This window comes from Microcaecilia unicolor, chromosome 11 (genome assembly GCF_901765095.1).
Source record: "Microcaecilia unicolor chromosome 11, aMicUni1.1, whole genome shotgun sequence".
Taxonomy (NCBI): Eukaryota; Metazoa; Chordata; class Amphibia; order Gymnophiona; family Siphonopidae; genus Microcaecilia; species Microcaecilia unicolor.
The window spans coordinates 133530639-133545090 of record NC_044041.1 but is presented as its reverse complement, the minus strand read 5'-3'; the positions used below and the strand labels follow the sequence as shown (position 1 = coordinate 133545090).

The 14452-nt window shown below is 46.1% G+C and overlaps 1 protein-coding gene across 1 annotated transcript in view; it reads right to left on the bottom strand.

The window, feature by feature from the left end:
• Nucleotides 1-3509: 3509 nt before the first annotated feature.
• Nucleotides 3510-14452, bottom strand: part of LOC115480460 — an 89959-nt gene continuing 79016 nt past the window's right edge. Inside the window, exons 4-6 of the mRNA XM_030219153.1 lie at nt 7006-7151; nt 5698-5840; nt 3510-3614 (exon numbers count right to left, since the gene is read on the bottom strand). Of these exons, the coding sequence (XP_030075013.1) occupies nt 3524-3614; nt 5698-5840; nt 7006-7151 (380 nt within the window). The 3' untranslated portion in view covers nt 3510-3523. The remainder of the gene's footprint in view (nt 3615-5697; nt 5841-7005; nt 7152-14452) is intronic.

The following is a 14452-nucleotide window of genomic DNA, read 5'->3' as shown; positions in this document are numbered from 1 at the left end:
AAGATGCACTAAACAATCGTTAGAGCCCTTCCCTTACCGATTCCCTTAGCAAATCGGTAAGGAACGGGCATGCATTAAGGAAAGGGAATGCAAATGAGCTGCTCGTTGTAGCTCACTTGCATTCTCTATTCCATCGTTAAACAGTCGGCCAATCGGCCGGTCAAGCATGCACAGAGCAGCCAAGCGTTATGCTGGCTGCTCTGCGCATGCCAAATATGCCTCCTGTGCCGCCTGAAGATGCCGCGCCGCTCACCCCCTCCAATGCAGCTCGATACAGAGGACAATGCAGTTGAGGACACATCCAAAAAAACCCGTCCATTTTGGTCATTCCCCCCCGCAATAATAAAAATGTCCTTTTTGCCGTGCTTCACTCAGCTGAGAGACCTGGAAGTCTCTGAGCCAATCACAATGCGTTTAGCTCAGCTAAACACGCTCTGATTGGCTCAGAGACTTCCAGGTCTCTCAGCTGAGTGAAGCACAGCCAAAAGAGATGTTTTTATTATTGGGGGGGGAGAGGGGGGAATGACGGCCAAAATGGACGTCTTTTTTGAAGCGGAGCGCTATTTTTTTTTTTTATGAGCACTTGACTTTTTTTCCCCCCGATTTTTTGTTTTTGTTACTTTTGTAGCAGTTTTTCAATCCCGCGCAGCCCCAACGAGAGGTACAGACCTCTCGTTAGATTTTCCAGCGTTAAGGCAATCGGAAAAGGTTAGTGCATCGCATTACAATAGGGTTTCTACACAATTTGCTCATCTGCATTCAGTTTTCGTTAGCTGCTACCGTCGTTGGAAAATGGCTCAGAGAAGTCTTTACTACTTGCTTGTTAATGGCTCGTTAAGTTTAGTGCATCTGGCCCTAAATCAGAATAACCTCTTAGCTGTGCTTTAGTATTACCATAGTGAAAATGCAACCTTTCTTGAAAGGATTATATAACTTTTGGATGCATGACTAGGAACACAAGCATACGCTTATTTATTCAATATCACAATTCCTCATGTAAGGGAGAAGGGGGTGGAAGAAACACTGTCAGGAACTCCAGGGACTTGAACTGGTTAATGTCAGCTTCAGAAAAGAGAGAAAGCAGTAGAACCAGAGGAAGAGACAAGAAGACTTATTTTATTAATACAGTTTAATAAAGCATGTTATATTTGTTGTAAAGCAAAGTTGAAGGATTTGTGTCACTGCAGTAATTATTTTCCAGGATACTGTGATATGTGTTGAGAGGTTGACCAGACTCAAGTCTACTATAATGGCAAAGTTTAAGTTATGGGATAATACAACTTTTAATTTTAAAATGTCAGTGTTTCCAAGGTTTCCATAAGTGTACATGTGGTTTATTTGATGCAGGACAGACTGTTTACTTAGAGATCTGTTATGAAGTGCACTCTTAGCCATTATTTAGGAGTACACCAAGTACTACTCAAACCTACATGCCTAGTGCCCTCCCCCCCCCCCCCCCAAAAAAAAAAAAAAGTCAGGTCTGGCTACACCCCTGCCCCTAGCCAGTGGCCCTTCTATGCAGGTTTGACTCATTAACCCTTTCACTGCTTCTCACTCTGCACTGCAGGTCAGATTTCCTTCATTAGCAAGTTTAACTCATCCCTCACTGGCTTGCATCATTTTCCTGCTCTGTTCTCCCTGGCTCCAGGCACTACTCCTGACACTCACAGATTCCATGCTAATGGTAACCCCCTGCCTGCAAAGTCTTACAAGCAGAATAGGAGAACAAGTTCTAGAGTCCAGGGCATGGGAACAGGCACTCATACTAACCTATTGTGTTATGGCCTGTCTGCAAGATACTACAGTGACCAAGGAACAAATATCCAGCTTAGGGAGCTGAGTTGAGATCTAAGAGGTAGCTGCAGAGCTTTACTAAGAGCAAAGAGGTGAGCAAGGATTCCGCAATTAAGCAGGAGGAAAACCAGGGTGCCAAATCAGGAAGCACACAGAATTTGTGAGGCAATATGCCTTTTGCTCCTCGCCCCAAAACTCTGCCAATGTTCTCCAGCCATCTCTTCTTACTAAATTTCTTTAGGCTCACATAAGAACATAAGAATAACCATACTGGGTGAGACCATGGTCCATCTAGGCCAGTATCCTCAGACATGTCAAGTCACATGCATTTGGCATGTGACACACGCATTTAGTCTTTTCCAGCTCACATGCCTAAATGTGGGGGCAGGGGAATGGAAATTAATTTAAGAGAAAAGGATGAAGAAGAACCTGGGAGATAGAAAGAGGGAGATAATAGGATACAGGTAGAGAGAAACCTGGAAGAAGAAAGGGGGAAATGAAAAGGAAGAGATCTCGATCTGCCTGTGTGTGTCATTATATATGACCGGTTTAAAAAACAGGACAACTGTGCATTTTGTTCTTGTTTAAACAGGAGATGAGACGACACTTTCAGTACAAGGCTTTCTTAGCAGAACATATGGCCGTACTACTCCTTCCTATAGGGTTGCCAGCTGGATCCAGATTCACTCAACAGGGTTGATCCAGTCCTGGGTTTACCTCATTGCATACAGGGACTTGTAGGTATGATTTCCCCATTGTATTCCCTAAGAAAAGAACGACTAAAAGTCCCTACATGCAATGGCATAAACCTAGAACTGGGTCAAACCTGTAGGACAAATCTGGATCTAGTTGGCAATCTTAGTTCCCATCCATCTCTCATGAGGGCAGGGGTTTAGCCAGAAGTTGATTGGGGTGGGGTGGGGGGGGGGGCCACAAGGGTAGACTGGGGGTACACCAAGCATTTCCTCTCAGTCCCCCTCCCCCCACCGCCACATCCCCTCCCCCTCACAATACCTTTAGTTTGGGGGATGCTGAAGCCCTACCAGCTGAAGTTTTTCCGCCGGAGCCCTGCAAGTGCTGTCACAAAAGCAGTCAGGCTGCTCCAGCCTCCGATACCAGCCCTTCCACGCATGCTGAGTTCAAATACATGAACTAAGCATGCGCAGAAATGTCAGCATTAGTCGCTAGAGCACGCTGCCGACTTCCTGCTGCTCAGGGAACATGGGCTGGGCTCCGGCAAGGAATGTCTGGCTGGCGGGGCTTGAGCCATGTACTGGCTGCCATAATGCTGGAGGGGGCCTGAGCCTGAAGTGGGGGAAGCCCAGACCCCTGAGCCCCCCCACCCCGTGGCTACACCACTGCATCAGGGATCCTTACTGTACAAGACCTTCATGCTTATTCTTTTCCATCTGGTTCTCCTCACGGATCCTGCCTTTTGGAAGACATTCTTCTAACTCCTTTCCAGCTCTTATCCTCCCTCCCCCAGATCTTTCTCTTTACTCTTTCCCATATAGATCTCATCAGAGTCCATCTCTGTTCTTCTCTTCTGGCTCTATCCTTATTCCTTTCCTAACAACTTTCGCATCCACTTTGCTTGTGCAAAGATGATGAGAGATGCATTGCGTGATTGAGGGAGAGGGAATGTTAATATAGCACACTTCATTTTACAATATAACAAAAAGCTCTTGATGTATTCATCCACCTTTATTGAGCAGAAACACCATATCACTTAATAGCATACTGGCTTACAGGGTTCCGCTTGGTTTGCAGTTTCTTCTCCCATAGGCATTGAAATGTGATTTGCTGATACTGGACAAAGCCTGGAAAGAGGAATGGACAATGATATCAGAGCCGTGTCAACCAAATGGAGAAAGCAGCCAGGCTGTGGTTCATAGCTACAAGACAGAAATCTTTATCCAAAATAAACAAAATTAAATTTTCATTCCACACCATTTCTGCATTTCTACTGCATGCCAAATCCAGACCATTTCTATTAATATATTACTTTATAGGATGCTAACTCTAGAGCTATCCTACAGTAATATTCTGTAATTTGCCAAATTCAGAACATTACAACAAGGATACCACACTACACAGTGCAATATTTAGAGTGGTTCCAATGGACTATTGCATTATAATGTGCCCAACACAGAGCCTTATTGTAATGAACAGTGGTGCAGGTAACCTGTTTTCTATCTAAGGCATAAGTGATTTGAAATGAAATCTTATTTCCCAGTAAATCCTTATATATCCTGGAAACTCAGCAGAAGCATTATTTTACTCTCTCTCTCGGGCATCTTTTAAGTCTAACAAAAGCAAGTGACTAAATTTAATTTTCTCCTGTCTCAGTGACTCCTCCTTTGGTTTATGAGCAGGGGCATAGCCAGAAGAGGTGGGAGGGGGCCAGAGCCCAAAGTGGGGGGGGGGGGGGCACATTTTGTTCCACCACCCTGCCGCTCCCCTCCCACTGCTGCCACGTATACTTTGGCTGGCAGGGGTCCCCAACCCCCGCAAGCTGAAGCCTTCACCCAGAGCTGGTCTCTGGTGCCACCGCATTGCCTACCCTGCTCTCTCTTCACCTCACGTCCGGCACGCTTGTTTTTAATGAAATTGAGCATGCGCGCATATGTAGTTTCACTAAAATGAGCGTGCTGGACCATGAGGGGAAGATAGAGAAGGGCAGGCAATGCGGCAGTGCTGGAGACTAGCGATGGATGAAGGCTTCAGCCGGCCGAGGTTGGGGAACCCTGCCAGCCAAACCAGGGGCCCAGAGCAAATTTTGGGGGGCCCAGGTCCCCATGGCCCCCATAGCTACGCCACTGTTTATGAGCTCAGCTAAAACCACACTGGAGGGATAGAAGCAGCATATTCAAAGAGCATCAGAATTGAGGCCAACCGAAACTGAAACTGCCACTGAAACTGTCTGAAAGCTTTTGGCCAAAACTGAAAACTCAAGTTTGTCTGTGTGAATGTGAACCAGTGAGGGCTAAACCTCCAGTATCCAAGCCAGAATAATTAAAGTAATGGAACACCCTATTTTACCTCAAAGCAAAATAACCTCCACATACATGGACCACAGCTAATGAAAACAAACTAAAAGCCATGGTACTTTTACAATGGCTGACTTTGCATCACACTCAGAGTGCCAACTAACATCTTAATTCCACAGAGAATCTAATTCCTAAGGAGCTTATCATCCCAAATTTATAGAGCTAAATTGCTGCTAAAATTTTGTATCAAAAGCATTTGTTTAGAGACCTCTATTTACAATATAAACTATTGTGCAAGATCATAATGACTCAGTTACTTGCAATTGCAGTACAAAACATAATACAGAGCCCCCCCCCACCCCCAAGACTACCTTACAATCCCTGGTGGTCTAGTGTTGAAGTCAGGGCAGTAGCGATGCCCCAGTCGTGGCAGCCATTTTGAGTGCAGAACTGGAATGGGCAGGACTAACTAGGGATTGCTCCTACCCCAACTATGTTCCTAGACCACCAGAGATTGCAAGATAGGCCTGGGGGGGGGGGGGGGGCAAATCCAGGAGGAAGGACAACTCCTGTTTGGGAGGGGGACGAACACCACAAACCACAAATTTTTGGCTTCCATTGAAAACACATGGTCATTTAGCCAAAACCAAAACCAGACAGAAAAAGGATTTTGGGCTATGCCGTAACCGAAACCAAAATTTAGTCAATCTCTATATCAAAGTAACTAGAGGAATGTAATAGGAGAGTGAGACACGTTAGTGTAATTAATGACTGTTGCGAGTCTATCACCCTCATGAGTTAGTCTGGTGGCATGGTTATATAACACAGAGATCGCAGGACTGTGTCCCATAAGTAGCCTGCTTTTATTTTTCACACATATGGAAAATGTCCACCCCTACTCTGCCTTGCTTACACTTCCTGGCAGGTGCAGTCCATCCACTCTGCCAGGGCCTGGGTGCAGTTTGCTCGCTGTCTCTTGTTGGCTCTGCAGGTCTTTTTCAGCCATGCATCAAACCCTTCTGTGTCCATCCTATACACATTCAACAGGTCAGCAGTCTGAGGTAGGAGAGAGGGGAAAAATTACACCTGTAAAAAATGGTCAAAGAATTTCTGTTCTGCTGTGAATGGAGGGCACCTCAGATGTGGTATCACAGAGCAGGTCTTATGCCTTATTGTTTAGTTGCATGGATGTTAGTGCTTTGCCTGGCAGAAAATGGACTAATATTCCTTTCCACTTCATATCATTCCTCCACATATTGGCACAAAAACTCTGGCCACCATATCCCACCCTTCCACCCTCTGCTGTCCAGACTCTTCCCTTTTACCCTGTTACTAACAGGCTGTTAGGCTAATATTTGACAACCTTAAGAGATATGAGGAAGTGCAAGATGGCCTCTATCAATACCGTTGAATATCTGCGGTCGCTATAATCAGCTAAATTAATATTCAGTGCTGGCCAGTTAAATTTATAGCAGCCAAAGATAGGCCTACTATATTGGCAGCCCAATTTGGCTGCTTAACTTGGCTGGCAAAGCGCTGAATATTTGTGGATAGCCGCAGGGGCGTATCTGGAATCCGGCGGTAGGGGGGGCCAGAGCCAGAGAGGGGGGGCACATTTTTGCCTCCCTCCCCCCCCCCCCCGCCAACTCTCCCCCGTTGCTTACTTTTGCTGGCGGGGGGGCCCAACCCCCGCCAGCTGAGGTCCGACCCGCAATCTCCATATTTCGTCTTCCTCCGTGGCCATGTGCTTCAAGGAAGTAACGTCGCAGCGACGTCAGACGCCGAACTGGATTCAACGAATCAGCACTGCAGCGTTACTTCCTTGAAGCACATGGCCACGGAGGAAGACGAAATATGGAGATTGCGGGTCGGACCTCGGCTGGCGGGGTTGGGGCCCCCCGCCAGCAAAAGTAAGAAGCGGGGGAGGGTTGACGGCGGGGAGGGGGGCCAGGGCGAAATCTGCGGGGGCCCAGGCCCCTGTGGCCCCACGCAGATACGCCCCTGGATAGCCGGTAATATCGCATGATATAACCGGATAGCTGCTATACGCTAACTGTGAATATTCAGCGGGAGATAACCAGCTATCTCCTGCTGAATATTCACAGATAGCCGGTTAAGTGTTATTTAATCAGCCAGGAACCATTCCTGGCCAGTTAAATAGCGCTGAATATTGGCCGGATTAGCCCTAGCAATAAATCTTGTATTAGTACATGGTACTCACTGTTTTGCAATCCTTGATGATGAGACGGTGGCCCAGGATTGTTCCAATCCCTGGCACACAGGTAACTGGGCTGTTTTCTGTACGGTCTCTAAGGAATCTCTGATGCTTCTGAGAAATCCCAAACATGGTGCCTCCTTCCCCACACCCTAAATTTTATCAAGGAGAAAGAGATAGATTTGTGTACCTATTGTGTCACTGAGTAATTTTTTTGTTTGTTTTTTTAGCCTTTATTTTGTTATATATCTTATAAATATAGGTATGAGAACATGAAGAGGCTCATTGTCAAAACCAAAAAATGTCCAAAAAACATCATAAGGTGGCAGAAGGACATTTTTCTCTCAAAAATGTCTAAATTGTGACTCTCAACAGCCCAATTTTAGATGATTTGCTCCACAGTTCATCCAAATTTCAGGGGGGCATATTGGGGGGTGTTTTGGGCAGGATCTGGATATGGACATTAATGTGCAATAATGGAACAAAATTAAAATACCTAGGGCCAAAATTAAGGCGTTTTTGATTAGACATATTTCAATCACAACAAAGTGACCAAAAGGTGCCCTAAATGACAAATGATCACTGGAGAGATTAAGGCATAACCCCCTCTTACTCCCCGTGTAGTCACTGACCCCCTCCCAGTCCCCTAAGATATGACAGTGACAGTACATACCAGGCTCTATGACAATTTCAGATATGATGGCCAATCCTATTAAAGCAGCAAGCAGGTCCCAGGAGTAGCCTAGTGTTTATGTTTATTTAGGCTTGATATACCGCTGTTTACTTCAGTGGACTGTAGAGAAGGGGACCCAGGCCTATATCTCACACTGACTGGTACGCTTGTGGTGGAACATTTGAGCTCTCCAAAAAACTACTACTACTACTACTACTACTTAGCATTTCTATAGCGCTGCCAGGGTTACGCAGCGCTGTACAAGTTTAAACACGGGGAGGGACAGTCCCTGCTCAAGAGAGCTTACAATCTAACGGTAACAGACTACGTAGTCAGTGTAGGTAACAGGAATGGGGAAGGTGGTTAGGCGCCAAAAGCAAGGGAGAAGAGATGGGCCTTGAGTAAGGACTTGAAGATGGGCAGGGAGGGCGCATGGCGTATGGGCTCAGGAAGTCTGTTCCAGGCATAAGGTGCTGCGAGGCAGAAGGGGCGGAGTCTGGAGTTAGCGGTGGTGGAGAAGGGTACAGATAGGAGTGATTTGTCCTGAGAGCGGAGGTTACGGGTGGGAACATACGGGGAGAGGAGGGTAGAGAGGTAATGGGGGGCAGCAGATTGAGTGCACTTGAAGGTCAATAGAAGAAGCTTGAACTGTAAACGGTAGTGGATTGGGAGCCAGTGAAGCGACTTGAGGAGGGGGGTGATATGAGAGTAGCGGTTCATGCGGTAGATAAGACGTGCGGCGGAATTTTGGACAGATTGAAGGGGGGATAGGTGGCTAAGCGGGAGGCCAGCGAGGAGAAGGTTGCAATAGTCAAGACGAGAGGTAACGAGCGAGTGGACGAGGGTGCGGGTGGTCTGTTCAGAGAGGAAAGGGCGAATTTTGCTAATATTATAGAGGAAGAAGCGACAGGTCTTAGCTGTCTGTTGGATATGGGCAGAGAAGGAGAGGGAGGAATCGAAGATGACTCCGAGATTGCGTGCTGAAGAGACGGGGAGGATGAGGGTGTTGTCAACAGAGACGGAAAGTGGGGGAAGAGGAGAAGAGGGTTTGGGTGGAAAGATAAGGAGCTCAGTCTTTGCCATGTTCAGTTTCAGATGCCGGTTGGACATCCAGGCAGCGATGTCGGAAAGGCAGGCTGAAACTTTGGCCTGGGTTTCAACTGTGATGTCGGGAGTGGAGAGGTAAAGCTGGGTGTCATCGGCATAGAGATGGTACTGGAAACCATGACATGAGATCAACGAGCCAAGGGAAGAGGTGTATATCGAGAAGAGAAGCGGTCCAAGGACAGATCCTTGGGGAACCCCAACAGAGAGCGGGATGGGGGTGGAAGAGGAGCCATTAGAAGATACTCTGAAGGTGCGTTGGGAAAGATACGAGGAGAACCAGGAGAGGACGGAGCCCTGGAACCCAAATGAGGACAGTGTGTCAAGAAGTAAATTATGATTGACGGTGTCAAAGGCGGCGGATAGGTCGAGGAGGATGAGGATGGAGTAATGGCCTTTGGATTTGGCGAGGAACAGGTCATTGCAGACTTTAGAGAGTGCTGTTTCTGTCGAGTGTAGTGGGCGAAAGCCAGATTGAAGCGGGTCGAGGACAGCCTGAGAGGAGAGGAAGTCAAAGCAACGGCTGTGGACAGCACGTTCAAGTAATTTGGAGAGGAAGGGTAGAAGAGAGATGGGGCGGTAGTTGGAGGGACAGGTGGGGTCAAGTGATGGTTTTTTGAGAAGTGGTGTGAACACAAAATACTTGGTGTACCTAAATATAGGTGACACCTGCGAGCCTGAGAGCTATTGTAGTGGTGTACGGTGAGGTACAGTAGGTATTTTTCTGCTCCTGGAGGGTTCACCATACAATATATGGGGGTTATGGTGAGATGTGTACCTGGGATCTTTTATGTGAAGTCCACTGCAATCCCTCCTAGGCTGCTTCACTTCTCTGCTGGGATGTCTGTATGGCTCATTTTTGGTTGTTTTTCTCTTGGATGTTTTATTTTCAAAATGGTCCCAAAAGAAAAATGCATTGAGCACAAACATCTAGGAAAAAGGCAATTTTCAAACCAAAAAGAGAGACTTTTTCATGTTCTAAAACATGGCTATGTTCACCACTCAATTTTTGGAAGTTTCAAGCAAAACATCCAAAATCGGACTTGTATGGTTTATCAAAAATGCCCCTCTTTTCAAAGTATAATTCTTTGTGCGAATATTGGTAAATGATATATAGATAGATATAGATATATATATATATATATATATACACACACACAAGAAAATTATTTATATATATATATAAACGCAAGAAAATTAGATCCTTAACAATTATTAGCCAGATGGATCACTACTTCTGCTAGGGTGAGGATTAAGGATTGAATTTCACACTTAGGATCTGACAGGTACTTCCAAATAATCCAGATTGCACTACTGTCAAAGACAGACTGCTGGGCTCAGTGATAATTCTTCTTGAAGAATAGTACAGATTGCTTGGACTCCTTGCTGAAATGACATTTTGCTGTTTGCTCTTTTCTGTGATTATATATTACTATGTTTTTGTAATTTTGGTCAATTTGTTTTTATGTATGTATTTTTGTACTCTGCCCTAGATAAAGGCAAATTAGAAATAATAAATTCAAATTCCAGTCACCACCGCTTATGGGTGGCATGTCCAAACTGCATGACTCAGTACGCCCTCCTGCCTTCCCTACTGGAAATTTTCAAACCAATTTATGTGGGTGAAGCATCTGTCTCAAAGATGAACGAACACAGTCTAGCTAAAAATATGTTTGGCCTATATTCAAAGCTGCCTATCCAAGTAGCAGGTTCTGCAACCCAGAAAAAGTGTTGACCAGAGCCATCCCTGAATTTTCAGCAGCATTATAGAATACTAATGCAAAGCCTATGGGGTGGTCTGTGGATGGAGCAAGTGCAGACTTGTCAGTTATCAGGTTAACGGCAATATTCAGAGGCTTACCTGGATGCATATTTAGGGCAGGATCAGAAAATGCACCTAGATTGCATTTTCAAATCTATCTGTATTATTTTCCATTGAAATGTTTAGCTGGACAAAAAGCAGATACAAACACTTTGTACCCTTGTGTGAGGGAGTCTATAAGACGCTGCCACTTCCTCCTTAAGGATACTCCCTCACTGAGTCAGAACCACCTTAAGATCCATAGTCCCACTCAAGGGGAAAGTGACACAGGAGGGGTGGAGCTAGGAGAGCAAGAACTAGGAAGTATAAAACTCAAGGCACAGTTAGATTAAGGAGGCTCAGAGGGAAGCAGCGACACCCCACTGCATCTGCCTGCAGCACCTATGTATGACCTGCAACTGCTACAGTCAGGGAGGCCAAGTTTGACTTGGAACCGTGTACTTCAGTATCTTTGACCCAGCTGGTCTTAGGCTGCCCAGGACTTGTTTTGTTTTCACTTTTCTTCTCCACCTGTGAATTGAACAGGACCCCTACCCGACACCTTCAATAAAATATTATTTTGTTCATCTTATCCCGTTGTGCAGCTCTAGTTTATCCTAGCTCCAGGGCCCACCCTCATTCACAGTACCACATAAGGTTCTTGCAGTGGGATAGGAGGTTACCCTGCCAGAAGAGGGCTCTGGGCCTTGTAGGACTACCATGCAGGAATAACAGGCTAAAGCAATTTGCTCTGTCCTGAGAGAGGGAAAACTTCAGGAAAGTATAGTAAGAGCTGGACAGGCAGGTATTTATTTTTGTTTGATTTTTGTGCATTGCATGCTGTGTTAGTATGGAAAACATGGAGAAACCACTCCAGGCCTTAGTGGAGGGACAGCAGCAGCTGCTGCTGCAGACCATTGTACAGAGGAAATGCAAGCAACACCAGGCATTTCAAAATTAATTGGAGATACAGTACAACTTCCTGATACAAGTGACCAAGCACTACAGGCACCCAGGGTACAAGCTGATCCCCTGGTTCCAGTGCTGAAGATGATGATACCAGAAGAGGATACAGACGATTTCCTGACAAATTTTGAGAGGACTGCTCACTTGTCTGGTTGGCCAGAAGCGTCATAGAAGGCCTACTTAGGGAACCTTTTGACCAGTAATAGCCAGACTGCCTTCCAGAATGTTAACTCCAATGGAACGGCCATCTATATGGAAATGAAGGCCACCATTCTGGAGAGGGCAGGCTGTACCCAAGAGTTCTACTGGCAATGATTCCAGAAGGAGTCTGTACAAGTCAAGGAGAATCGCTGGAGTATCTTCAACAGGCTCAAGATTGACTCCAACCGGAAGGCAAGACAGGCTTGGATATAGCGAGAGTCATCCTCCTTGAACAATTCCTTAAACGGCTACCTCTATCTATGAAGCAATGCATGAGGCAGCACCCTAAAAATTGATGCCAGAGAGCACTCTGGAAGTGGCTGAAGCTTTTTACCATGCACAATCAGAATCTGAACCCTACACAGAGAAGAAACAAATTGGAAGTCCTGGGAAGAGATGAGCGAAAGTAGGATCTTAGAACTCAAGGGACCCATAGCCACATTTAGCCTGGTGTCACTAAGAAAGGGGTCAGAGTGATGGAAGTCCTCATCCCCACGAACCCAGCACACTCTGCTGACCCAGCTGCAAGACGTGCACTCTCCCACCTGCTTCAGGTATGGAGAGAGGCCACATAGCCAGACTATTCAGAGTTAGACAAAGAGGCCATGGATATAAATATGGTCATTCTACATTCTTGCAACTTTCTGGAGGCTTCTCAACCCAAGAACAGGAATTGTGTGCTGCAAGTTGAAATGGATGGGAACCCTTACCAAGTGCTGATAGACTCCAGCAGCGTCAACACCCTTGTTTAGAGGGTAATAGTTACCAGACTGCAAATGAACTATTAACAAACTATGACACTGTCATGTGTGCATGGGGGACAGAGACAGTATCCCACAGCTCAAGTTTCACTTAAAAAAACGCCAATCAACCAAGCCCAGTTGGAGATGGCATTCCTGCCTTGACTCCCCTACCCAGTTGTCCTAGGCTGGGATTTCCTAAAATTTGGAGTCATCTGGGCTCTATTGGCCCAAAGAAGGAGGAGAAGTCTTTTTCCAAGATCTTCCCTCTGTATTTAGAGAACCCGAAACCACCTAAACCCCACCGTCAGCAGAGAAACTGTACTGCCCCCTGAATTTAGGAGCTGCGTTTGATGGAGATCCGAGACCAGGGAAAGAAGAATGGACAGGACACCCCCAGACCCCTAGCTAGTCTACCCAAAGGGCTCAGGTAGAAGATGAATCCCTTAGAGAAGCATATGCAAAAATTATAATGATATATAGATCCCTGTAGAAGGCCAGCACTCCTCTTAAGGTAGTTCCCCCCTTATTAGTGTACAGGGTGAACAAGGGAACCCTGGTAGGGGAGAGATAGTTGTTAGTCCCGCACTCTTATCACAGGAAGGTCAAGCAATTAGCACACAGTCACCTCTTAGGAGGGCATTTTGAGAAGGAAAAAGCCCAGAAACAGATCCTGGCCTGATTTTTCTGGCCAGGTATGTACAAGCAAGTAGTGCTCTTCTTTCAATCCTGCTCGACCTGCCAGCTGAGCAGTCCTGCAAGGGTTCCACCTGCCTCTCTCATGCCCCATGCTTATTGTCACACTCCCTTTCCAACAGAGTGACCATGGATTTCATGGGGCCACTAGAATGAAGCACCTGTGGCATCAAGTACATCCTAATTATTCTAGACTATACCACCTACTACCCAGAGGCCAGTGTGCTGCATAAAATGAAGATTACCACTGTGGCCAGTGCTCTATGGGAAGTCTCCCACATGGGGATTCCTACTGAGATATTGACTGACCAAGGCACCACTTGTTGTGCCCTGCTAAAAATAAAGATCTTATGAACATCAAATATTATCCACAAACAGAAAGTCTGGTGGAACACTTTAACAAGATTGTTAAGCAAATGCTGAGGAAGTTTGTAGCTGAAAATGGGAAGAATTGGGACACCTTTCTTCTGTATATACTGTTTGCTGTCCATGACGTGCCTCAAAGTTCAACAAGATTCTCTCTGTTTGAATTGTTATATGGATGGAGACCTCGGGGAATTCTGGATGTCATCAGAGTAGCCTGGAAGGAGGCATCTAGCCCAGGGAAGACCTTGGCAGAGTACATGCTCACTATGCAGGAAAGACTGAAGAAAGCTGGCAAGGCTGCCAAACTCTGCCTGAAGAAGACTCAGCTGGGACAGGGACAAGCCCAAGCCTGTAACCAGAAGGCCATCCAGTGGACCTTCCAGTCGGGGACAAAGTCCTTAGTTCTTCTGCCCTCATCAGAAAGTAAATAGCTATGTAAAAGACAAGGGCCTTATAAGATAGTAGAGAAAACAGGCCCTGTCAATTATGAGGTGGCCCAGCTGGACAAGAGAGGTACAACAAAGATTTTCCACATCAATCAAAGTTGATCCCAATGACTGTGGCCCTGGTCCAGGAGAAAAATTTGGGTCCAGAGGTTCCGACACAGCCCAAGCCCTTACAAACTCTATTTGGTGAGCAGCTTTCAGCCTCACAGAAAGCCACCTGGAACAGTTGATCCGCAAGGGACGTCTTCTCTGACGTGCCAGACTGAGACCCACCTTGTGACCCATGATGTCCATCACCGAGCCAGAAGTGGTGGTTCAGCAGTACCCATACCAGATCCTACAAGCTCGTCAGCAGGCAGTGATGAAAGAGATAACAAAAATGCTAGACCTGGAGGTTATCAAAGAATCCACTAGTAACTGGTTGCCACCAATTATGCTGGTGCCTAAACCAGACAGGAAA